This window comes from Lithobates pipiens, unplaced genomic scaffold (genome assembly GCF_037356315.1).
Source record: "Lithobates pipiens isolate NorthernLeopardFrog02 unplaced genomic scaffold, aLitPip1_a1.2 Scaffold_8, whole genome shotgun sequence".
Classification (NCBI taxonomy): Eukaryota; Metazoa; Chordata; class Amphibia; order Anura; family Ranidae; genus Lithobates; species Lithobates pipiens.
The window spans coordinates 398,942,423-398,969,561 of record NW_027507903.1 but is presented as its reverse complement, the minus strand read 5'-3'; the positions used below and the strand labels follow the sequence as shown (position 1 = coordinate 398,969,561).

Genomic DNA, 27,139 nt, shown 5'->3' with positions numbered 1-27,139 from the left:
CAGCAAGGTTTTCCTCCTTATTCAATTTTGTAGACAGTATCCCTTTAAGACTCAAGCCAACTTCTTAAAGTGGTGTTCCACCCAAAACTTAAATTCCGTCAGCAGCTCTGCTCCCTCCACCTTCCCCAGCCACCAGGCCAGTAGTAGAGCGAATCCTTTACTACCGGGTTCCATTACCGGAAATGGCGGCAGCAGCACTCTGCTTTAAGAAATGTACTCCAATAGTGTATCACCTTTTAAAACCATATTTATTCAAACCCCAGATAGCTTTTCAATACATCAGCATGTAGCAATACGTAGGTGGCTGTATTCAGACTGCTGTGCGTGATAACGTCACCCAAACCTCATCCCTACATATTTTGTCACAGGGTCCCATGACTTCCTACTGAAGGGCTCACTCGAAAGAGTGATCAAAGTAAGGTGGTGCCTCCCGGCATTTAGTCCTGCTAATGGGCCCAAAATGATTTCCTCCTTGATGGAGAAAAGATGGCGCCCAAGTGTTGCAGTCCCCAGAGATCCGGAATGTGCATATGCGACATCACGCTGCGACATGACGCACTTCCAGTTCTGGTTAAAGTGGGGTACCCCCTAAAAAAAAAAAATTAAAAGTCAGCAGCTACAAATACTGCAGCTGCTGGCTTTTAATAATCGGACACTTACCTGTCCCGGGTTCCAGCGATGCGGGGGAACGAAGCCCCCCCCTCGCTCCCCGCTCCGCTCGCGGCGCCGTCATGCATACTGTGGGCACCCGGCTGTGGCTTCACAGCCGGGCACCCACTGCGCATGCGCGAGCGGCGCAGGGCGCCGTGATACGCCGTACAGTCACCTGGGACACGTGACAGGTCCCAGGTGAATGTGCGGCGCGAGGGGAAGTGATGTCACCAGCCCGGGCAATGAAGAAGGCAGACTACGAGGGACCCCCTAGCAACCGGTATTTAGAGGTGAGTAAAAAATTTTTTTTTTGCCAATTATTTTTTTTTGATTTTTTTTAAGATTTTTAAGTGGTTTTATTTTTTGGGGGGCAACTCCACTTTAACTTCACTTCTGGAAGACATGGACGAGCAAGTTTGGGATGGAGGAACTTGACTGGCCTGCATAGAGTCCTGATCTCAACCCAATAGAATACCTTTGGGATGAATTAGAGCAGAGACTGCAAGCCAGGCTTTCTCGTCCAACATCAGTGCCTGACCTTACAAACGCGTTTCTAGAAGAATGGTCAAACATTTCCATAGTCACACTACTAAACCTTGTGGACAGCCTTCCCACAAAAGTTGAAGCTGTTATAGCTGCAAAGGGTGGGCCAACTCAATATTAAACACTAAGGACTAATCCTGGGATGCCATTAAAGTTCATGTGTGTGTAAAGACATCCAGATACCTTTGACAATATAGTGTACATTTTGAAGACCGCGCCTTTAATACAGCAGTTAGTACAATGCATCACAAGTTCAGAACATATAGGAAATCAAAGAAGATACAAAAAAAAACATTTTGTCAATTATTTTTTCATATACCACTTGGCTGCTTTATAATTTTACAAATATTTTTACTGTGCCGATATTACATAGACTACCAATCAGACTCCAGATTTGTGTCAACAGTTAACTCTGCATTGGTGAGAAAGGTTAGTCAACACATGCTTACACAAAGCCTAAATGTTATTTTCAGCCAAGGGGCAAACTTTTTTATGCTCTATGGAAATCCCTCCCAGTGGTTCTCAAATGACATTGATTAGTGACACTAAAACTTTTTTCCAGGTTATAAATACAAGGAGCCGGCTTATCGCTGCACTGAAACCTCAAGTGATCTGGCTAATAATTAAATACATTTAAACGTTTGCAATATATTTGGAGATACTGGTAGATGTATTATCCCAGAGTTTTCTTCCTTCTAGAACTGATCATTTCTACAAAAAGCCTCCTGTCTACAGTTCTGCCAATTCAAATATGAATTTATTAGCTTGATAATTCCATTGAAAGATGCACAAAATAATTAGATAGCCCAGTTGTTCCAACCTTTTTTTCACTTGTATACCCACTTGGCAGCCCATTACGGGGTGGGGTTAGTAGCTACAGGCTGAACTGCTGATGAACAGCAATCTTATAGTGTTAGTGCCCACTATGAATCCTCTTTCTGCCCATAACACCAGTTTTGCACTGCTCTGTCACTCTTAGGTGGGGTGGTATTAGGGCATGGAGAACCACTGAGATACATATAAGACAGAACTACATACTGTATCAATAGACCTGCAAAAACGTCTAGTGTTTTTTTTAAACGTTCCTAGGCCATATTACATGGATCAGTGTCATAAATATGTAAAAGCATTCACAGTTATGTACATCAACTGGCTAAAGATTAGCCTTCACCAACTTTGCTACTATAACAATTAACAAGATCTCATCATAATTTATTCACATTAGACTGTATCCAATAACTGTATGCAAACAAAATCCTTCGTAAAGGGTCTTAACCATGCTGCTCTTTGCTGCAAACTACTTGTTAATAAAAATAAGAGCCTTCAAATGCCTGATAGTCAAAGTGGTCTCCCTCCAGGGCACAGAAGTCCTCTTCTCTGCAAAACTTCTGAATGGGAGGGGATGGGATGCAGGTTCATAGTAAAGTGGAGGCAATGGTTGACTGGCTCTGCCTAAATACCCAGTGAATACTTTTGCTGAGTTCTTTCCTGCAACCTGACCTAGAAGTAGGATACTACTCCAGCCAGTTAAGTATCTGGACCCTTTTATTTCTATCCATAGGCTGGATATGGTAATGGAGAGGTCTGAAAAGAGCATTTTTCCATCAATAACACAGATCGCAATAAGAGTTTGGTTCTGATTTTCCCCATCCTATCCAAACCTAAAAATAAAAACAAGACATTGGCAAGTAATTTATAGGGTTTTCCATATAGTTTAAAATGTTAATACAGCCTATCCCCAAAATTTGGAGGCCATGTCTGACCCTAATCTATGGGACCTGGCTTTACATTATATGTGGATACGGGTGGTGGAGTTACTCGAGGTTTGGGTACATTGCTGGTGGATTATTTTGAATGTATTATTGTTTAAAAGTGCAAACTAGAGCCTTACAAATTAGCTCAGCAACAACAAATCCAGATTTGACCTTTATAGCAATGTGATGAATTATTTATATAATGTTGTCTGTGATTTCCATTCTGGGGCAGGAAAAACTACGTACAATATGCTCTAAAATTTAAAGTCACATTAAACCTTTATCAATCAAATAAATGTTTTCACTAGATGCAATTTTTAAGCAGCTCTTATTTTAAGCAAGTCTTGTTTTTATTATGCTTGCAAATACTTTTACTTCTTTTGCTTTACAAAACTGGAGGTGTTGCTGTCTCCCCAAAATTCCAGCCGGGGAACATACACAGTGAACATCTCTGATGGACTAACTGTTGTACTGCACATGAATAAACATACTAGAACTAAGATTAGGACACCAGCTGTCAATCACGAGCTGGTGGATGCCACCTGTGCATGTCTGCTTGTGGTGTCTCAGTCCCGAGCACGTATCATGCAAGTGGAAGTGGCTACACTGGCTTTCCAGGAAAAACCCTGCAGGGCAACGTAGCCATCCCATAGAAAGAAGTGTCCTTTCCCATATACAGAATTTTAGCTTCTGGACGGCACATGGCCCTAAAAAGGAAGACAGTCAAAAGGTCTGACAGCATGTATAGTAAGTGTGACTTACAGATTATAAATTAGGTTTATTAACATCTCAACGTCACCTTATGGTCCAAATCCCTAATCGGAAAGTTTTAAATGAAATGTTACATGAGCATACAGTAAACATGTATAAGTGCACTGACTATATTATAAACAACTGACCGTCATAAAGTGCCTTAATGCTAAGCAATTAGCAAAGATTTTTTTGGTTTGTACAAGTACATTTACAAAGGATATAGCTAGCACATTCCTAAATAATAAACTGCTTGATTTTTGATACCAGGATAGGATCAGTTCCTGTATTTTTTTATGCTGACTGGCCTTCTGCTTTGTAAGGATTATGTAAATGTGTAATTGTATTTCATTGTTTGTGCCAACTTATCTATGTATCAAAGAATTATTGCATAGTAAGCTAAAGCAACAAGCATCCTAAAAAGATGTCCTGTTAGTCTACCAAGTAGGCATCATATCTGGAAACCACATTCTCCCAAGATGCTTTGAAACTTCAAAATGTATTTGTTCCAAGTTGTATTTGTTGTCTGGAATGAGCACTTCTTCCATAATCGACAGCTGAGTTAGTCTCCTTCCACACATTTTTACAAACTCAACAAATGCACTGCAGGAAACTTCACACTCTCCAAGGCCAATGGCCGTCAAATTTTTGCAACGGTCAGCAATGCAGATGAGCTCATCGTCCAAAGGCTGAAGTCCATTTGCACAAACCACTAGCTCAATCAAGCGAGGACAGTTCATACCTATACGGCCCAACATAGCCTTACTTACAGCACGACCAAAGTAAAGATGAGTTACTGGAGTCTCTTCTCGGAAAAATGCATCAAATTCTTCTTCGTACAGAAAGAAGTACATAACAATATTGACCTTGGGTGAATGCTTGATGAGTGCATCCCAGCTTTGCTTTTTGATTGTGTGAAACTGGGTCTGGCCAGGGTTTTCACTAACAACATCAATACGAAGATGCTCAAGACGCACATGTTTCTCAGAGGAAAGAGCCAATAGCAATTCATCACTTAGAAGATGGTAGTTTAGGGCAAGTTCTCGAAGGCCATGACACTGATCAGCTACACACAAAATTCCTGTTGGCAGTAAAGATAGTAAACAATAGATTATTACAAGCATTACAAAAACTCAAAAATTCTATTAAATACACGCCTTTGAATTTATTGATTACCTCCTCTACTCCTTCCCAATCACAAGCCTAACGTTGGAGAATAGGAGTTTCTGAGCAGAGGCTACAATTACACCTTTCATGAAAAAAAAAAAGAATGTTTGCTCTTTGAATTAAAGAATATGAATAAATTGTTTGTGTACCTTACGCAGGCAGATGCTACATCTTATGATTACATTATTAGTACATTTAATTAATCTTTTTAAAGAGCCCAGAGTTCAACCATTAATGCATATGTAGTACTTTAAGTCCGGATGAAGTGGGACTTCTCTTAACCCTGAAACAAGTTGGTGGTTTTGTTTCATGTCATCTTGCTTATGAATTAAAGGATTTTTACTTTGGGCTCTAAGGACCAGTGTTGTTGTGCCATCTTTCCCTTCCTTATTTTACAATTCTCTCATGACAAGTGTAATTAAAGGTACTTCATATTGGGAAGTAGTTTTGTTAGGAGGTGTCAGATAGTTAAGAAAGAAGATGCAGTAGGAATTTGAAAATGATTTCCTAAACTGGACAGTGCAGGAAGGTTTAGCCAAAAGCATGGCCAACTATTTCGTCTGAAGTGGGTAAAATTTAATTTATTAGTTCGCTTTAGTTTTGGTTATAAAAAGTGTAAAAAGATAGTGTGCTAGCTATAAAAAGAAGGATAAACAAAGCAAAGCACACCAAATAGCACAAGTAAATCATGTTTTAATAAAGACAATTATAAAACTGCACTTGCAAAACAATGATTTGATCTGGACACTGTGGAAGACCAGGTAATATCAACAGTTGCCGTAATCACTCTCACTAGGCAGCCAGCAAAAGGAAAGGTAAAAGCAGATATGTGTCCTCTAGAGTAAACAATGAGGGGCGATTCACACCTGGATTCCTGCAAATTTCCATGCAATGCAGTTTTGCACTCTATTCATTTCATCAGAATGTAGAAAAAGTAGTACATGCACTACGTTTTAAAAATGTGCTGCACCAAATCACATGGTACTGTAGCGCTGCATTTGGAATCTGCGTTTGGGTGCTGTTAACATGTTTTGGGACCGTGCCCCTTCATCAGAGTGAAGAAATAAGGTACTAATGCCCCGTACACACGAGCGGACTTAAGTCCGACAGACTTCCAAAGGAGTTCCGTCGGAGTTCTGCTGGAATTCCGACGGAGTTCTGACAGACTTTTCGGCCGAACGGACTTGGCCACACACAATCACACTAAACTCCGACGGATTCGAACGTGATGACGTACGACCCGACTCGAATAAGGAAGTTCATAGCCAGTAGCCAATAGCTGCCCTAGCGTCGGTTTTAGTCCGTCGGAGTAGCATACACACGAGCGGAGTTTTCGAAGGGGACCGGGTCCGGCGGAGTTCCTTCGGGAAAATTTGAAGCATGTTCCATATTCTAAAGTCCATCAGACTTTGGTGAATCAAAAGTCCGTTGCAGCCCACACACGATCGGATAGTCTGACGGACTCGGTCCTTCGGACTTTGGATGTTGAAAAGTCCGCTCGTGTGTACGCGGCATTAGAATTACCACTGGTGTTAATTCTTGTCTTCATACTAACAATTGTCATTGTGCCAACCGGATACACACTTCAAAAATACGCCAACAAAAATACGCCACAGCGCTAAACACACCCCTCCCCCAGCTGCTACTTAAATATATGAGTACATAAACCAGAAGGTGAAATAAAGAAATAAAAACAAATTACCACATAAACCACCTTGTAGCGCTTAACTTATACCACAATAAATGCAACAAAAATTATTAACATTGATTGCAATACTGTGTTTACCCCAAATCTATATAGATTCGCACGTGCAAAATCATGAATAGTGATAAACTATAATGCAATACAGTACAAATGTGAAAAATTAGTAAGAAAAAAAAAAAAAAAAAATATATATATATATATATATATATATAAATGGAAAAAAAATTATATATATATATATATATATATAGTCCATAAGAAGAAATCCAAAATGAAGAAAACTTTTTCTTATGTGAAAATTCAGTGTCCATATAGCAAAAGCCTTCACCACACCCTTGGTGTTCGTGACCCCCCTCGTTTGGAGCACTCACCAGCTGTAGCGCTCAGAACTCTCGTGTTGAGCCAGAAAAGCGTTTTAAGGTCTTTTTAATGATGTTGGTAAATATCCAGCAATCGCTTGCAGTATGATTCCCTTCAGATATCACTAGAATTTCCTCTCAAAATACTATATCTCCGATGAAAAAGCTGTGCCTGTAATCTCCAAAAATTCCGCTGTATGGTGCTGTTCCTCTTCTGTGATGAGAGCCGATAAGACGCCTTGACTACACAGAAGAAAATTGGCCATTTTCTTCTGTGTAGTCAAGGCGTCTTATCGGCTCTCATCACAGAAGAGGAACAGCGCCATACAGCGGAATTTTTGGAGATTACAGGCACAGCTTTTTCATCGGAGATATAGTATTTTGAGAGGACACGAGAGTGGCTGAGCGCTACAGCTGGTGAGTGCTCCAAACGAGGGGGGTCACGAACACCAAGGGTGTGGTGAAGGCTTTTGCTATATGGACACTGAATTTTCACATAAGAAAAAGTTTTCTTCATTTTGGATTTCTTCTTATGGACTATATAATTTTTTTCCATATATATATATATTTTTTTTTTTCTTACAAATTTTTCACATTTGTACTGTATTGCATTATAGTTTATCACTATTCATGATTTTGCACGTGCGAATCTATATAGGTTTGGGGTAAACACAGTATTGCAATCAATGTTAATAATTTTTGTTGCATTTATTGTGGTATAAGTTAAGCGCTACAAGGTGGTTTATGTGGTAATTTGTTTTTATTTCTTTATTTCACCTTCTGGTTTATGTAACAATTGTCATTCCCAAAATTAATTCACAATAGTCAGTTCTGTAGGTTTTGTAGAAATGTCCAAGATTCAAGTGGCAATAAACCCAAAAGCAAACATTTATTATATTGCAGTTTACCATTTCTTATATGTGATGGCTGCTAAGCTTACCATGCTGCTCTCCTGTTCCCCCTGTGCTCCTTCATCCAGAGTGGGGGCACTGTTATACAGGAGGTTTGTTACTGGTAAAAACAGAGGAGGAAAAGCCTAAAAAAAAGAAAACTGATGCAGCCACCACATCTAATGACTGGTAAGTGGCAATACAGTAAAACCTTGGCTTGAGAGAATAATTCATTCCAGAAACATGCTTTTAATCCAAAGCACTTGTATAGAAAAGCAAATTTCCCTATAAGACATAATGGATACTAAAATGATTAGTTCTACAACCATTTCTTCATAAGTCCTTCAGTTTAAAGGCCATATAAAAAGATTATAGCAATGTGAGTTGGTTGTGTAACCATAAAATGTCCATCCACAAATGGCAGCTTCCACAAAGGGGTTAGAAGCAAAATCCAGCAGGAGCTACAGAGTATAAGAGAAGAGAGGCACCTCTAAGTGTAGCAATATGGTTACATTTAATGAAGGTACAACATTTAGCAACTCATATGGTTGATGGTTAAAAGAGGCACATCTAAGTATGCAGGCATCTGGGGTAAAGCTGTCCACATAAACCATCCCCCACATCGCTGGCTCTCATCGCTGTTGGTTTGCAATTGTGACTACTACCCTGCAGTAGAACAATTGAACAGCTCGTGGAGCGCAGCGTTGAAGGGACAACATTGATCCTGGTGAGGAGGATGGTCTATGTGGACAGCTTTACCCCGGATGCCTGCATACTTAGATGCACCTCCTACCCATCAACCATATGAGTTTCTAAATGTTGTACCTTCATTAATTGTAACTATATTGCTACACTTAGAGGCGCCTCTCTTCTCTTTTATACTCAATTGCGACATGACGCTACTTGTATATCAAGGCATAGCTTGTATATCAAGTCAAAATGTATTAAAAAAGGTTGCTTGCCTTGCAAAACGCTCTCAAACCAAGTTACTCTCAAGCCAAGGTTTTACTGTATATTACATGTTGGGTTTAATACCACTTTAAAGTTTCCAAGGAGAATTATTATTAGATACATTTAGAGAGAAAAGTTATAAAGAAACCATCTTGACCAATGCCTTTAAAAATGTTGGTTGATCAGACAATCAGTCAAATGGAAGCATTTGATTCTGTACAGGGTATATATATGCAAGCGAATCTCATTGGCCATATTCTGTATAAGCATTTGGGTATTGTTTAAAGGGACCCCATTTGAAATTACATTTTATCCTGTTAAACCCCTAAGGGATTGTTTACACACACGTTGGCCCTCTGAAGCGCTATCTGTTGTGGATAGCTCTTTAGAGAGGGTTTAATAGGTGGTGAGGAGGCATTATGTCACCTCCTTATTGCCTGTTTTAACCAGTAAACACCTGCACCTCCATTCTCTAACCATGTGCATTTACATGCGGTTGTTGGGCAGCCCCATTAAGATGACTAATAAATAAAAGTATGTGGCGCTAACTAGAAGTGATAAATAGTAAAAATTGGGAAAAAACAAATGTGATAAATGTACTCAATGAATAGCACTTCCAAGACCGTGCTAAAACTGATATGCTGGATAATCAAGTGCAAGTAATCTTCAACATAGTACACAGTAATATAAATTCATTATGTCAGAAATGGTGCGCCACTCATTTGCCCCAGCCTTTCACCTCATACAGAGACCCCTACAAGTCAAGTCCAGCCTTGGTATGGATAAAACCTGGATCCTCAGCAATCAATCGATTCCCACAGATATCCACAGCAGTGCCGGTACCTGGACTTCAGGCTCATCTGATGTAATATGATCATCCAGTAAAGAGGGGGGCTCTGTAGTGCAGTATTTCAAACCGATTTATTTAAAAAACAAGTAGTAACTTACAGTTGGAAATCCTAGGTGCAGCTATTTAAGATACATCCGGTCGTGTTGCGTCACTGAACACATAACTTCATCAAAGGGTGAATTCAACCTTTGGATTTCTAACTGTAAGCCACCCTCTTTACTGCATGATCATATTACATTGGATGGGCCTGAAGTCCACCCTGGTACTGGCACTGCTGTGGATATTTGTGATAATTGATCGATTGCTGAGGATCCAAGTTATATCCATACCAAGTCTTGACATGACCTGTAGGAGTCTCTGTATGAGGTGAGAGGCTGGGGCAAATGAGTGGCGCACCACCGGCGATTACCGCATACTATGTTGAAGATTACTTGCACTTGATTATCTAGCATATCAGTTTTAGCTCAGTCTTGGAAGTGCTATTTATTGAGTAGGTTTATCATATGTTTGTTCACAATTTTTATTATTTATCACTTCTAGTTAGCGCCACATACTTTTATTTATTGTTTTTTTTCTGTGTGGGAACACTTTCACATGTTGGCAGCTTCTAATACTTTATTTTGATAATTTGAGCGAGTTTAGGTTTTGCTTCTGTTCCATTCAGATGACTGGTTTGTGTACTGTGTGCAGTACTAGCCCCCCGAGTGTGGCAGTGGGTATCATTTTTGCTGTCAAGTGATGGCCATGGCATTAGAACACACCCGCCTGTTGGCATTGGAGTCACATCTTTTTATCCACCCCAACCGCAAGTGTAAACAAGGCCTGAAAGTTTTTACAAGCCTAGATGTTTTACTGACATATGGAGGGTAGTACATTTGAAGACTTCAGATAAAACAAAATGGCTGGCCAATTGGAATCATTTATTTGCTTGATTCATTGGATTGTGTACTGAATGGTTTTGTTTCTTTTTTAAATGTTTCTTACCTGCAGGTGAAACGTGGGGACAACTGTTCATTTTCAGTAGCTTCAGAGTATCACTATTATTTGCCACCAAAACTTTCAGTGAAGGATCATCTACTGGTGTATCATCAATCTTTATTGAAGACAATGACTTTGAGTTGACAAAGACCACAGTCAGTGCTGCTACAAAGTGAGACTACAAAAAAATAAAATAAAATTCAGCATCACTTAATTTATTTGGTTCACTGTAAACAAATATTATTACAAAGAAATGTACAGTATAATAGCTGATGAATAAAAAAAAAATCACCCAAATGGAATAGAAAGTTTGTTCTGGGCATTGCAGAAAAATATGGGGGATTCCATTGCTGACCTGCTTCTGAGAATACTAATGACTTTACTGACTCAAATTTTAAAAATGACGCCTGGGCAGAAAACATAAATTTAAAGCAGAACGTCACACTCTCAATCAACATGGACTATTTTTAAACCTGATGCTACTAGCATTAGTAAATTGATAGGAAAGTATATCATATTTACTTGTATGAAATGTTTTTTTACACTTCTTACTGGTTTCCAGACCTTGCCAGATGATTTGATACATCCTAGAGTCTTCAGGAAGGTAGGAGGGTTTTTCTCAGCTAGGCATACCATCCTGCTTGTATGCCTAAGCTTATTTTGTGGGTAAAATGGCTGTGGCATATGTTTACCTTGTATACAGTGAGTAGGATATTTATAACCATACCCCTTTAAAGTGGTTGTAAACCTCAGAAATCTGAACAAAGCATATCCTTCTGTGTATGTGTCTCAATTAAGAGCACTAAGTGTAATTTCTGTCTGCTGCTTCGTTACTCTCAGCATGAGTCACTTCTCACAAGTTTTCCTGGCACTAAGAGAAAAACGGCGATGGGTAGGGAGCTCCAGTTGGTTGACAGTCTCAGCTCTGTCCCTGTGTGCTATGTGAAGGGGGTGTGTCTCTTCCCTGCAATTAGCTGTTGGAGCTCTCCTCACTGAGCTGTGCAGAATGTAACTTCAGCTCTCCACTCCCTTTTTTCTGACAATGCAGGCAAGCTTATATATTCTGAAATTTGAACAGATGTAGAGAAGAGAAAACAGCAGATAGGTACAACTTAGGCCATTCACTTCACTGAGTATATATAATGCCGTGTACATGCGACCGGACTTTCCGGCAGAAAAGGTACGATGGAAATTTCGTTGGATATTACGATTGTGTGTGGGCTTCATCTGACTTTTTTCTTCAAAAATTCAGACGGACCTAGAAATAGAACATGTTTCAAATCTGTTTAACGAAATCAATTTCTATTGAGAAAACCATTCGTCTGTATGCTGGTCCGACAGACCAAATACAACGCAAGGGCAGCTATTGGCTACTGGCTATTAAACTTCCTTTTCTAGTCCTGTCATACGTCATCACGTTCAAAACGAGTGGACTTTACTCCATTCGTGTGTGGCAAGTCCGCTCGGTTGGAAGTCCGTTGGAACTCTGTCGGTAAGACCGTCTAACCTTTTCTGCCAGAAAGTCCAGTCGTGTGTATGCGGCATAAGGGTTTACAACCACTTTAAGTCCCTTCCACACTTAGTACAGTTTGTCCACACGCACTTTTTGCCACATTATGTTTCACAATATTGCTTTGCCTTAGCGTGCCCCAGGTCTTTCACAATCATAGCAATGCCCCTGGCAGAAAGACTACTGCTTCCACACAGAGAGCAAGGGTCCTTTCTGGAGCATACTTGCAGGGAACATTTTGTGGCTGCTTTCTAAAGAGAAATGAATTGTAAATGTTTGCACACCTTTTTGTTTTGATGTGCCTGAAATGTTAAACATAAAATTAATTTGGGCTTTAAATTAGATCTTTTAGCACTTATTGCCATACCTTAGAAACATTCATAAAACTTGGTTTTGCTGTTGATATCAGTCCAAGAGTTTTAATGGAGCAGTTTACGAGCTGTGACAGGATGTCACATGCTGCTTCAGCTGACTCTGTGCAGCTATCGACCTAAAAAAGAAACATAGATAGGTTTAACACAAAACTTTATTGATTAGATCTCCCCATTTAAACTAAACAAAACAGATCCTTTTAACCACTTGCTGACCCGCCATAGTAATTATACTGCGGTGGGGTGGCACATGCAGGCACAATTATGTACATGTACGTGATTGTGCCTGCTCCAGGTTAGGAGCATGCAGCATACTCCTCCTGTGATTGCTGTGTTCACCGGACAAAGTGGATTACAGTTACTGGTAATCGGTAACTGGGTATCATGTGATTGCTATAATTGGTCAAAAAACCTGTAAACAACAATTTAAATAACCTGTCGTCATGAATGGCTTTCCATTTACGAACAGCTTACTTACTGTTTACTTTTTTTTACACTATTATTGTTTATACAGTGAAGATCACTGTTAGGAACTGACTGAACACTCCCCCCCCCCCCCCATTCTGTTCGCAGCAGAACATGCAAACAGGCAAAAAATTTGTGTGGACATTCAAACCCTATTAAAGTCTATGGGACACAAACATGAAAAAAATCAAGTGCTGAATTTAAAGATATATACGTAAGTTATTACCATAAAAAAGTGTATGGGGACCTGGGTACTGTCCCAGGGGACATGTATCAATGCAAAAAAAAAGTTTTTAAAGCAATCATTTTTTTCAGGAGCAGGGTTTTTAAAAATGCTTAAAGTGAAACAATAAAAATGAAATATTCCTTTAAATATTGTGCCTGGGGGTCCCTTTAGTCTACCTGTAAAGTGGCACATCTGTCTGATGTGTTTTACAGTGCTGCAGCAAAATTACATTTCTAAAGGAAAAAATGTCATTTAAAATTGCTCAAGGCTGTAATGCATTGCCAGCTCCCGGCAATATAGAAAAAAAATCTATTAAAATATTGGCGTGGGGGGGGGGGGGGGACGTGGCCGGTAGACCAAGCAGATGGACGCAGGTTGTTAGAGCTTCGAGATAACAGGACGCCCTGCTGCATAAAGAAGCGACTTAAAGCACTCCTGATGACACATATAAGGTCCAGGAGCGACGGTGATCAACCGAGGAAAAGGGGGAAACACAAATATAGAGGAGGACTCTGTAAATTAGGTGACTTCAAAACCTCGGAAGAATAAAGATGGCACCCTCCTCCCCTCACTGCAGCACAAGGCAGCAGAATACAAGCACCAGAGGAGACATGGAGACACAGACTGGAACACAGGAGAACAGTCTGCAGCCCCAAGATGACATCAACAGCCCCATAAAACAGAGGAGAAGAATTACAACCTCAGAGGAAAATGTGAGTGAATTACCAAATAAACATAACAGTACACTGGGAATTAACTCATGATGCAAAATAAATGCAATCCCTACCACAGGTCAGCCCATATCAGACTCCCCTATTAAAGATATAATAATGTCACTAAAGGCCCGTACACACGATCTGACTTTTTGACAACAAACATGCAAATTAGCTGTTTTGGAGCAACATCTGACCGTGTGTACGCTCCATCGGACAAACTTTTTCGGTTTTCATCAGACTTTTGTTGGCTGTGCGAATGGACAAACTTTTTGACAACATAAGTCCGATGGAGGAAAGTCCGATCGTGTGTACACAAAACCATCGGACTTTTGTACAACGTACAAACACGCATGCTCAGAACCAATGCAAAAGATCAGACAACAATACAGAAGTTGACCAAAGGTGGCGCTGGAGTAATTGAACGTCCTCTTTTGAAGTGTCGTCAGTATGTTGAAACGTCACTACGTTCGTGTTTGTTGCCTAAAAAGACTGACCGTGTGTATGCAATACAAACTTACGGCCAACGCCCTTTGTACAAAAGTCCACGGGAAAGTTTGTACAAAGTCCGATCGCGTGTATGGGGCTTTACAGGAGGTCTACAACATGACATAATGAATTTTATGAATCATTTAAAGAAAGAAATAAATGACCTAGGTGACAGAGTGGAAGCTCACAACAAATTCGTTAACGCACATTTTGATGTAGAGAATGAGATTAAAAACCTAAAGTTGAAAGTGGATGACCTGGAAGGGAGATCCAGAAGGAATAATGTAAAAATCCGAGGCATCACTGAAAATATTAAACCTGCAGATTTAAAAGATTCGTAAAAGAAACTATATCTAAATTGCTTCCTGCAATTCCCCAACAGTAACTGATGATAGACCAGACTTCCCAAACCGTCACATATACCAGAAAGGCTACTTAAGGATGTTATCGCCAAAATTCTTTTTTTCCAAGTAAAAGATCAACTGATGCAATTTGTGAGGCATGATTCACCATTTCCAGATCCATGTGCAGGAATATTGTTATATTCGTATCTGTCACAAGCAACCATCCTGGCACGAAATTTTTTTAATTCAATCACAAAAATCCTCAGGAACCACAATATCCTCTATAAGTTTCCTGCAAAAATTATGATAAATAGAGACGGAACTACATACATTACTAACATGGAAGGTGGCCTAAAATTTTTTAAAACCTGGGGCTTACTACCAAAAGATGAAGAAAACCCCTTTGACAGAACCATATCTGGGAAAATCCCACAACAATGGCAAAAAAGACATAATAGATCTTCTCCTATTATGAATAGGATTTTGTGTTCCTCACACCACACAGTTTTACAGGATTATGTCCATATAGTATACAATGACTGTATACAACAATAAATCTCCTCAGGAAATCAATTGCTCAGGGAACCTTATCTAGGGGGAATATACTGTCCCAAGCTTAACACTTCCCTCAAATTATAGTACAGTACAATTGTAAACAGAAATTCATATTTCTTTTTTTTATTATTCTGTTATAAATATGTTTTATGGTTTGAACTTTTTTTCTGTTCAGTAAAATACAACACTGCCATCTTCTTGATGAAAAGAAAAATCAACTTTGTAAGTACCAACGACTCTTTACCTCTCTCAAGAATCCTATTAATTCTATTCTTTAGTGGTGCTTACTATCATTTCCATGGCAATAAAGGACTCTTAAACATTAAGACTGACTCTTAACGACAATACATTATACTAGCAGCAACCATTGAAAACGCAGCTTATACTATTGTCAATATATATGCCCCAAACAAAAATCCTCACCAATTTATAAAGAAAATTATAACGAAGGCACTTAAGATGCAAATAGGATAACATATAATATGTGGGGACTTCAACGCATCAGTGGACCCCCCTATAGACATCTCCAATCAAGGACACACCAAAAGAATGGACTTAATAAGATATTTTCTAACGAAGATTTGTCTGACCCCTGGAGGTGTCTGCACTCCACCGAAAGGGATTATACATTTTGTTCACATGTCCACAAATCCTACTCAAGGATAGATTATTTTATCACTAACAAATTACTACTTCAGAACATAACCAAAGCCCAGATACATAGCATTTCTTGGTCTGATCACACTCCAATAACAATAGAAATAAATACAGGACAACCCTGTACCAATAACAAATTATGAAGGAACACCACTCATTCTTTCTCAAGAGAAACATTTGTTCGTGATAAAAAAAAAAACCTTTGAGCATTTTTTATAGTTAATGATAATGATTTGTTGAAAAGTACCACACTATGGTGTTCTCAAAAAGCATTCGTTAGGGGCCTACTAATACAGATAGCTGCTAGGGAAAAGAAAGGAAATCCAAGTGACACAAACATAGCACAACAACTCAATAATCTAAGAATTTAACTGAGATAACCAAGACAAATGCATAAAATGAATAAAACTAAATTATTATTCTCAAGGTAATAAAGCTGGTAAACTAATAGCTAACCAACTACATCAATGCTAAAATATAAATAAAATTAATAAATGAATTCACCACAAATCAAATAAAAAAATAAGCAATTATAATTACCCTCCCAAAACCAGACAAAGTCCCAACATCACCCATAAACTATAGACCTATAGCACTAATAAATATAGACATAAAAATGAATGCAAAAATTCTAGCCAATTGCTTAATAAACCTTAATAAATATAGCATCATATCTCATTGGGCCCGATCAAGTAGGGTTTGTTAAAGGCAGACAAGCCACTGATGGTACTAAATGGATTATGAATATAATCAATCGAACACCCACTCTTCTTTTGGATCTAGATGCTGAAAAAGCATTTAATAGAATGCATTGTCAATATATATCCAAAACATTAGAAAAATTTGGTATCACAGGATTCATACACAGTTATTATGTCATTATAATCTCAGCCCTCAGCAAAGGTGCTCTCTTCAGGATTAATCTCCAAATGTTTCAATCTAACCAATGGCTCTAGACAAGGATACCCACTTTCCCCGCTAATATTTTCCCTAGCAATAGAACCATTAGCAGAATACATTTGCACTAATCCATTAGCGGCATAAAAATAGGACAATATGATCATAAAATTGGGCTATTTGCAGATGAAATCATCTTAACCTTGACAAATCCCAATATATCCCCTACACAGTGTTCAGAAATTATTAGGTCAATACAGTAATGTGTCTTACTATAAAATTAACCAAAATAAATGTTATATTCTATCCATAAACCTACATAAAGACCAATCTGAAAAACATAGTAAAATGTACAGATGTAACTGGGACAAGACAACTATAACATACCTAGTTATAAAACTCATATATCCATCCTCCAAACTTTATGATGTAAATTTTCCAAAACTCTTAGAACAAACCAGCAAAGTTCTACATCAAATCCAAACAGCTCAACTATCAAGAGTCGGTAAAATAGCAGCATCCAAAATGCAAATACTAACCAAGACATTGTATTATTTCTGCTCCCTCCCAATACTATACTATATACTATACTCAGATAACTTTCCAAATTCTTTAAACAAATGAATACTAAATTAAAAAATTTCATATGGAATGCAAAAAAACACAAGAGTAGCATTCTCAATACTAATCGCCACTACAGACCTAGGAGCAATGGGACTACCAGACATTAGACATTAGCACTATGCCTCTTCATTAGACCAAATTACATTTTGGTTTACCTCCCTAATGATACATTTTGGGTAAATATTGAAAAATAATCCACTATAGGCTATGATCTATTTGACCTTTCTATGGCAAAACACTTAATACACAAAAAAGTAATTATTCCAAACCTTCTTTCTATTGAAGCAAATTTAATAGCATGGAAACATATTCTATCTAAAACTAAAATGGGAAACTTGTACACTAAAATAGCATTACCTTCAAGAATAATAGATTACTGTAAAATCAGGCAATCAACAAAAGAGTGAACAAACAAGGATAATATATAGATATAAATATCTACCATCACACTTCAAGAACATAGTGGAAGGGAAAATCCGTAAATGTGCATATCTAAAACCTAAATCTTTCTGACGGCATTGACATTCCAACATATATATGACAATATTTCACATACCACAAATTCCAAAAAAAAAAGAAGGAATTAAACTTTGCTACAACCTTCTTTCCCCTTGTTCTCCAGAAGATAAAACCCCAACATAGTAAAATAGGAAAAGGATATTTTACAAACCAATACTTGGGAACAATGGCAGAAAGCACTAACAATTATTAGAAAAGCATACTTATGTATTGAACACTGGGATAATTCGCACAAATTTTTTAACAGATGGTACCTGACACCTTATAGATTGTCAAAAATATTCCCTTCCACCTCACTTATTTGCTGGAGGTGTAAGGAATTAGTAGAAAACTTTTACCACACTCTTTGGACATACGAAAACCTATCAAGTCTCTTTTATTGCAGCTCTTACAGAACGGACAACTGCGACAGCATTATTATGATTAAATCGAGATGTATATCCGCATTGCTATAGAACAATAGTGTCACATATTCTGATAGCAGCAAGACTTATCATTGCTAGCATGTGGAAATATACAGAAGCTCCCAACCTGTCAAACATCATAAGACTGAACATTCAAGATCACTACGAATTGATGTTAGCATTCAAAAATGTCTCTATCATTAATTTTAAGGAAAAATGGCAAGCTTGGATAAACAACCCGAGAGCCTTGAAATATTTAAAGAATCATACACCAAGATATTGTGTATCAAAAAGACCCTTCTTCTCAGTCCTAGCAATCTGAATTCTAGGGAATGATGTCCCACTTACAGTCTGTTCCCATTTGGGGTAGACGGTAGTAGGTTATCAAAACAAAGGTAGTGTATGGAACCGTTATAATTTTGTTATTATTAATTTCTTAATACCTGTTATATGCTGTTCTATGCAACGTGATAAGCAATACTAAATAATTGTAATCATTTGTGTTTGAAATTACTCTGTCAAAAACCTAATAAAAATTAAAAAGCCCCCCCCCCCAGTCCAGTCCATATCAGGCCCTTCGGATCCGGTATGGATTTTAAGGTGAACTCCACACCAAAAAAACAAAACAAAAAACAACGTGGGGTCCCCCCAAAATCCATACCAGGCCCTTATCCGAGAAAGCAGCCTGAACTATACTAGGCTGCTTGCCCTCAACATCTCCCTAGTGGGACACAGCAACAAACAACCTGATAGGAGCTTTCCCCGCTCCACCCAAAACCTAATCCCCTGCGAACTAGCAATAATTCTAAAACTTTACCAATCTCAAACTGCCTAAATTTGAAAACCAACGTTAAAGTCTAAACGTTTTTTTTTTTACGTTAATGAATTTTGAGTAAAGTGAATATTTAAAGGCTTCAATCATGACAGGCACAGATGACATCAAAAATGACCTTACTTAAAAGTGTAAAAGTTTCTTACTACTTGTGACAACCTGTGACAAACATGTACTGTACATAAAGAATTATGCAGGCTGCTCTTGATGCTCAGGCTTCCTTAATTTACAGTAAGTCACTGGCCTAGAACAAGCATGGAGGTCAAGAATGTCACAGAACATTTTGAGTTCCTGATCTGCATACTTGTTCTGTCTCTGTAATTTGAGGAGTGTTGTAGCCACTGTATTATCAAGACAACCTAGTTACTAGAATATTCAGAAGAAGGTCACAAATCTCTAGATGTTCCCAGTACAAGTCTCCTAACACATTTTGTGAATTTTTCTGTGGCGGTTGCCTAGGCAAACACAGTAAATTAAACTGGGTGGATATTATGTAGTATAAAAGAAGCAGATACATAAAGTTCTGTTATTTTGTGAAATTATAGGAACAAATGAAGTTGTATGCTGTACCTTGAAACTAACATACTGAAGATGGTCAGCATGCTTTTTAATGATTTGCTGAATGAGATCAGGATGAGTAGACTTCAGATATGAAGTAGCTGGTTGATTAAGCTCAAACTCAAACTTTCTCCATAGCTCAGGGATATGAAAAACCTCATTCCACCGGCGGCAAACAGATGATGCACGTGCTCTGTCCACAAGAGGAAGGTACTGAAAGATATGCAGCACTACATGGTGTGGCAGACTTCCCCAGTCAAGTTGGCAGGATTGCATTTGAGATTTGTGAAGCTTAGGTGGTTGAGTATTTTTTTTTTGTTTTTTATTCCTTTGCAGTCCTTGCACAACCTGGCTATCAATGGTAACAGTTAGTCTACCTTGTTTCATTCTGAAAAAAAAAATATATATATATTAGTGCATTAGAATGGACCTATTACACAAACCCAACACAAATAGATTATAAATAATATTACCGCTATACAGCATTTCCGAGTTGTACCTTGTTAAATCATATAACGAAGTTTAATGTAGATTTTTTTTTTATTAGGTAACAGTGTGATAATGAGGTCTGAAGACTCCCAGACTGGGAGGGGAAGTTGGGTTGCATACAATGTCACCATCATGTCTCCAAAATTTGCAAGTCCATTATAAATCATTTAGATGTAAATACATTGTTTGTTGACAAAGCCAGTGATATTCTATTAAAAGGATTTCTTTCTTTGACTTCCCTCCAATACCATAACACCATCCAAGTGAATACATAAACCACCCAGCAGAGACCTTCTATTAAGCTTCAAAGAACTTCTATGAAAACTTATAGCACTGCCATTAAGAAGTTTAGCAGAAACCTACACATCCCTTATCAGAACTTAGATAATCACTGAAATCCAGAGATCTGTAATGGCTATCCAAAAAGATGCATTTAAAACATTCCAGTTTACAGCATTTCTAGCACAATCTAGGGCTAAGTAAATAAACCTATTAGGAAGACATTTCTCAAACCAACAGCCTAATAATGGCATTGCATATCTCCATTAGCCGAGGCATTACGCATGCTGTAAATGTTTTAGCAAGCAGTGCAAAGCAGGCCAAATCTTGAGCTGATGAAATGACTTAAAAGAGAAGTATAGTTTGTTTTTTCTCTTTGATTCATACTTGCCTACGTGGATGCAGCATTGTTCTGATGCTACATCTGTCTTCCTTGCCTCTAATACTGAGAACCGTGCGATTGAAAACCGTCGATCACAAGGTTCCCACAGCTCCCCAAGTGGAGAACTGGTGACTGTCAGTCACAGCTCTCTGCTCTGCCCCCACCTCGCTCACTGGAGTGCTGGGCTGTGGAGGAGGGAGAAGTGGCCACTCTGGCTCACTTGCTGAGAGATTGAGCTGAATGTCGGTTCAAAAATCTGGTTGGATCTCGACTCAATGGCCTTGATGATGCAGAGCCTGGACAGACAGCAAAGAGTGGACTTCAGCCCACTCTCTGCTGAAAACAGGTAGCAGAAGTACAGCCAAACGAGCATAGGCTATACTTCTCCTTTAACCACTTTCAGACCGGACCATTTTGCTGGTAAATGACCAGAGGTCTTTTTACACTTTGGCACTGCGCTGCTTTAACTGGTAATTGCGCGGTCATGCAATGTTGTACCCAAACAAAATTTGCGTCCTTTTCTTCCCACAAATAGAGCTTTCTTTTGATGGTATTTGATTGCCTCTGCGATTTTTATTTTTTGCGATATAAACGTAAAAAGACCGCAAATTTTGAAAAAAAATGATATTTTCTACTTTTTGTTATTAGAAAAATCCAATAAACTCAATTTTAGTCATACATTTAGGCCAAAATGTATTCAGCCACATGTCTTTGGTAAAAAAAAAGTCAATAATTGTATATTTATTGGTTTGCGCAAAAGTTGTCACATCTACAAACTAAGGTACGTTTTCTGGAATTTACACAGCTTTTAGTTTACGACTGCCTATCTCATTTCTTGAGGTGCTAAATTGGCAGGGCAGTACAAAACCCCCCCAAATGACCCCATTTTGGAAAGTAGACCCCCTAAGGAAATTGATAAGAGGCATGTTGAGCCCATTGAATATTTTATTTTTTTGCCTCAAGCGATTGAATAATGACAAAAAAAAATTATTTTTTTTTTTTTTACACAAAGTTGTCACTAAATGATATATTGCTCACACATGCTATGGGCATATGTGAAATTACACCCCAAAATAAATTCTGCTGCTTCTCCTGAGTACGGGGATACCACATATGTGGGACTTTTTGGGAGCCTAGCCGCGTACGGGGCCCCGAAAACCAAGCACCGCCTTCAGGCTTTCTAAGGGCGTAAATTTTTGAGTTCACTTCTCACTACCTATTACAGTTTTGAAGGCCATAAAATGCCAAGATGGCACAAAACCCCCACAAATGACCCCATTTTAGAAAGTAGACACCCCAAGCTATTTGCTGAGAGGCATGTTGAGTCCATGGAATATTTTATATTTTGCCACAAGTTGCGGGAAAATTACAAACTTTTTTTTTTTTTTTTTTTTTTTTTTAACAAAGTTGTCACTAAATGATATATTGCTCACGCATGCCAGTGGCATATGTGAAATGACACCCCAAAATAAATTCTGCTGCTTCTCCTGAGTACGGGGATACCACATATGTGGGACTTTTTGGGAGCCTAGCCGCGTACGGGGCCCCGAAAACCAAGCACCGCCTTCAGGCTTTCTAAGGGCGTTACAGTTTTGAAGGCCATAAAATGCCAAGATGGCACAAACCCCCCCAAATGACCCCATTTTGGAAAGTAGACACCCCTAAATTTAGGGGTACACTAGTGAGACTAGGTAATAAATGGCGGGTGCCCTGAAACTATAAAAAAATAACTAACCAACCAGCGTCACCTGTAACAGTTATATGGTGATCACTGGTGAAAGGGTTAACTAGGGGGCAATCAGGGGGCTTTATGCGGTAGTATATGGGGGTCCCTGGCGCTATAAAAAGCTGCGGCGAACCTAAATACCTACCTGCCTAACTAGCGTCACCTGTGACACTAATACAGCGATCAGAAAAACGATCGCTTATTAGGCTGGGTTCACACTGGAGCGATGCGGGAACGCCACGAATGCTCGGCGGGTTCCCGCATCGCATGCCTCCCGTTCACACTGCCCTATGTGAACTGCTGGGAGTGTCAGTGAAATGTTAATGACACCCCCAGATCAGTTCGCATATCGCAGTGCGATCTGCAAACTTGGATCGCATGGTGTGAACACCCATGCGATCCAATTCTGCTGCGGACCAAAAAAAGGGTCCCGTGCGAGTTTGCGGCGGGTGCGGCGGGTGCGACACGAATTCAGCCATACTATCTGTATAGCTGAACTCGAATCGCACAGAGATCGGATGTGATTTGCACTGCAGTGCGGTGCGAATCACATCCGTTCTCATAAACCGCTGCAATGTGAACCCAGCCTTAGTGACACTGGCGACGGGGGGTGATCACGGGGTTAAACCTTTATTGGGGGGGGTTAGGGGGGTACCTTAGAACTAAAGGGGGCTAACCCTAACTGCCCTAACAGTTATTAGTCACAAATGACACCCGCCGGGTGATCAGGGGGTTAAACCTTTATTAGGTAATAAATGGCGGGTGCCCTGAAACTATAAAAAAATAACTAACCAACCAGCGTCACCTGTAACAGTTATATGGTGATCACTGGTGAAAGGGTTAACTAGGGGGCAATCAGGGGGCTTTATGCGGTAGTATATGGGGGTCCCTGGCGCTATAAAAAGCTGCGGCGAACCTAAATACCTACCTGCCTAACTAGCGTCACCTGTGACACTAATACGGCGATCAGAAAAATGATCGCTTATTAGGCTGGGTTCACACTGGAGCGATGCGGAAACGCCGCGAATCCGCGGCGGGTTCCCGCATCGCATGCCTCCCGGCGGCAGTTCACACTGCCCTATGCGGACTGCTGGGAGTGTCAGTGAAATGTTACTGACACCCCCAGATCAGTTCGCATATCGCAGTGCGATCTGCAAACTCGGATCGCATGGTGTGAACACCCATGCGATCCGATTCTGCTGCGGGCCAAAAAAAGGGTCCCGTGCGAATTTGCGGTGGGTGCGGCGGGTGCGGCGGGTGTGGCGGGTGCGGCGAATGGCTGAACTCGAATCGCACAGAGATCGGATGTGATTTGCACTGCAGTGCGGTGCGAATCACATTCGTTCTCATAAACCGCTGCAATGTGAACCCAGCCTTAGTGACACTGGCGACGGGGGGTGATCACGGGGTTAAACCTTTATTGGGGGGGTTAGGGGGGTACATTAGAACTAAAGGGGGCTAACCCTAACTGCCCTAACAGTTATTACAGTCACAAATGACACCAATGCAAAAAAAAAAAAAAAAAATGACATTGGTGTCACTGTGACTGGGGGGCAGGGGTAATTGGGGGGGTGATCGGGGGGTAAAGGGGGGGTGTGAGTGTGCCTGGCATGTTCTACTGTGTGTGTAGAGTGTTGGTGCAACTCACCGATCCGCTCTCCTCCGTGTCGGAACGAAAAATACCGACACGGAGGAGAGAATACATCACTTCCTCTCCTGTGTTTACATTACAGGAGAGGAAGTGATGTCACGGGGGATTCCTATTCGTCGGGAGCGATCGCGTGGGGGTGGCCATGAATGAATGGCTGCCCCCTCGTCCCGGATCGCTCCCGGACGAAAACCGACCGCCGCAGGCACCGGGCGGGGGCCCGATCGGGCCCCCGACCCGCGGGAGGCAAGGGACGTACATGTACGCCAATATGCCTGCCCGTGCCATGCTGTCGACGTACATCGTCGTGCGGCGGTCGGCAACTGGTTAAAGTGATACTAAAGTCAGTTAAAAAGAAAAAAAAAAAAAAGTCATACTTACCTGCTCTGTGCAAAACCATTGTAGTCCCAATCCTCCTCCTCTCGGGTCCCCTGCTGTGCACCTGGCTCCTCCGCCTTGCTAATTGCCCCCATAGTAAGCCACTTGCTATGGGTGTACTCGTGTATACTCGCTCCAGAGCTTCGCTCTTTGTATCCATCGACACACAGAGCGCGGCTTGGCCCACTTCCTACTCACTGGCTGTGATTGACAGCATTGGGAAAACCAACTTTAAACTTTAGAGCATTAATGACATAGCCACTCACTTTAAATCCTCTTGCCCACAATTTTTAAAAACATTCTACTTGCAGGAGTTTTTTTTCATGTCCTGCCAGCGTATTGCCTCAGTGTGAAAGCCCTCCAGCTTTCACACTGACACTGCAGGGGAGCCGTTTTTCAGGCGCTTTACTGGTGCTATTTTTAGCCCAAAAGCACCTGAAAAATGCCTCAGTGTGAAAGGGGTCTTAAGATCTGATGATCTCTATGATGTTTAAAAATTCTGATCTATGCTGATGAGATTAAATACTAATTTACAGCTATAAAAAATATCTCCATGAACAGTACTCCCATTCAAATATCAAACAAACATCATGTGTAAATAAAGACCAGTTAACTTGTTAAATACTTTTAATTGTTTTTCCCCCTCTTATGTTACTGTTGCTACTATTGCCTTTTTTGTTATATCTTTTTCTATACATATATATTACACACACAGTACCTTGAAAAAGTATTCACACCCCTTGAAATATTACACCTTTTGTCATGCTACAACCAAAAACGTAAATGTATTTTATTGGGATTTTATGTAATAGACCAACACAAAGTCGCACATAATTGTGAAGTGGAAGGAAAATGATAAATGGTTTTTCAAAAGTTTTTACAAATAAATATCTGAAAAGTGTTCCGTGCATTTGTATTCAGCCCCCTTTACTCTGATACCCCTAACTAAAATTTAGTGGAACCAATTGTCTTCAGAAGTTACCTGATTAGTAAATAGAGTCCACCTGTGTGTAATTTAGTCTCAGTATAAATCCAGCTGTTCTGTGAAGCCCTCGGAGGTTTATAAAAAAAATATTCCAATCTTTGAAGATCTCAGAGAGCACGGTTCAATCCATCATCCGAAAATGGAAAGAGTATGGCACAACTGCAAAAACTACCAAGACATGGCTGTCCACCTAAATTGACAGGCATGTAATCAGAGAAGCAGCCAAGAGGCCCATGGTAACTCTGGAGGAGCTGCAGAGATCCACAGCTCAGGTGGGAGAATCTGTCCATAGGACAACTATTAGTAATGCTCTCCACAAATCTGACCTTTATGGAAGAGTGGCAAGAAGAAAGCCATTGTTGAAAGACACCAATAAGAAGTCCTGTTTGTGGTTTTTGAGAAGCCATGTGGGGGACACAGTATACGTATGGAAAAATTTGCTCTGGTCAAATGAGACCAACATTGAACTTTTTGGCCTAAAAGCAAAACGCTATGGGGGTTATTTACTAAAGGAAAATCCACTTTGCACTGCAAGTGCACTTGAAAGTACACTTGCAGTACACTTGGAATTAAAGTCACTGTAGATCCGAAGGGGACATGTAAGGAAAATAGAAAACAGTATTTTAGCTTGCACATGATTGGATGGCAAAATCAGCAGGGCTTCCCCTCATTTCAGATTTACCCCTTAGATTTAGAGCGACTGCACTTCTAAATGCAGCACAGTGGTGTAGTGGTTAGCACTTTCACCTAGCAGCAATAGAGTTGCTGGTTCATAATCCCAACCACGACACTATCTGCCTGGAGTTTGCATGTTCTCCCTGTGCCTGCGTGGGTTTCCTCCAGGTACTCCAGTTTCCTCCCACACTCCAAAGACATGCTGGTAGATTAATTAGACCCTGTCTGAAAAAATTGGCAATAATATGTGTATGTCAATGTTGTAAGTGTGTCAGGGCCCTACAGGTTAAAGGACCATGTAAAAAGCTGCAGATGGACTGGTGGCAAGAAAGCACCCTGAGGCGATTCAGTTCACATAGGTAGCGCTATACAAGTCACTCATTCATTCAAATGCACTTGCAGTGCAAAGTGGATTTGCCTTTCGTAAACAACCCCCTATGTGTGGCGAAAAACTAACACTGCACATCACACTAAACACACCATCCCCACTGTGAAACATGGTGGTGGAAGTATCATGTTGTGGGGGTTCTTTTCTTCAGTGGGAACAGGGAAGCTGGTCAAAGTTGATGGGAAGATGGATGGGGCCAAATACAGGGCAATCTTAGAAGAAGACCTGTTAAGCCCCATACACACTATCAGATTTTCTGCTGAGTTTTTCCTTAAGATTTACCAAAACCATGTAGTGCAAGGGCCTGCCTGATTGCATACAAATTGAAACTCCTAAGGTTTGACCTCATATTATATGGTTTTGGTAAATCTGAAGGAAAAACTCAGCAGAAAATCTGATAGTGTGTATGGGGCTTAACAGGTCTTCT

The 27,139-nt window shown here is 40.0% G+C and overlaps 1 protein-coding gene across 3 annotated transcripts in view; it reads right to left on the bottom strand.

The window, feature by feature from the left end:
* Nucleotides 1–1,393: 1,393 nt before the first annotated feature.
* LOC143964322 (F-box/LRR-repeat protein 3-like) overlaps nucleotides 1,394–27,139 on the bottom strand; it is a 67,791-nt gene continuing 42,045 nt past the window's right edge. For all 3 annotated transcript variants that reach the window (XM_077474022.1, XM_077474020.1, XM_077474021.1), the window contains 4 exons: nucleotides 19,775–20,150; nucleotides 12,476–12,598; nucleotides 10,605–10,776; nucleotides 1,394–4,779 (listed from right to left, as the gene is read on the bottom strand). In XM_077474022.1, coding sequence (XP_077330148.1) covers nucleotides 4,136–4,779; nucleotides 10,605–10,776; nucleotides 12,476–12,598; nucleotides 19,775–20,149 — 1,314 coding nt within the window. In that variant the 5' untranslated portion in view covers nucleotide 20,150 and the 3' untranslated portion in view covers nucleotides 1,394–4,135. The remainder of the gene's footprint in view (nucleotides 4,780–10,604; nucleotides 10,777–12,475; nucleotides 12,599–19,774; nucleotides 20,151–27,139) is intronic.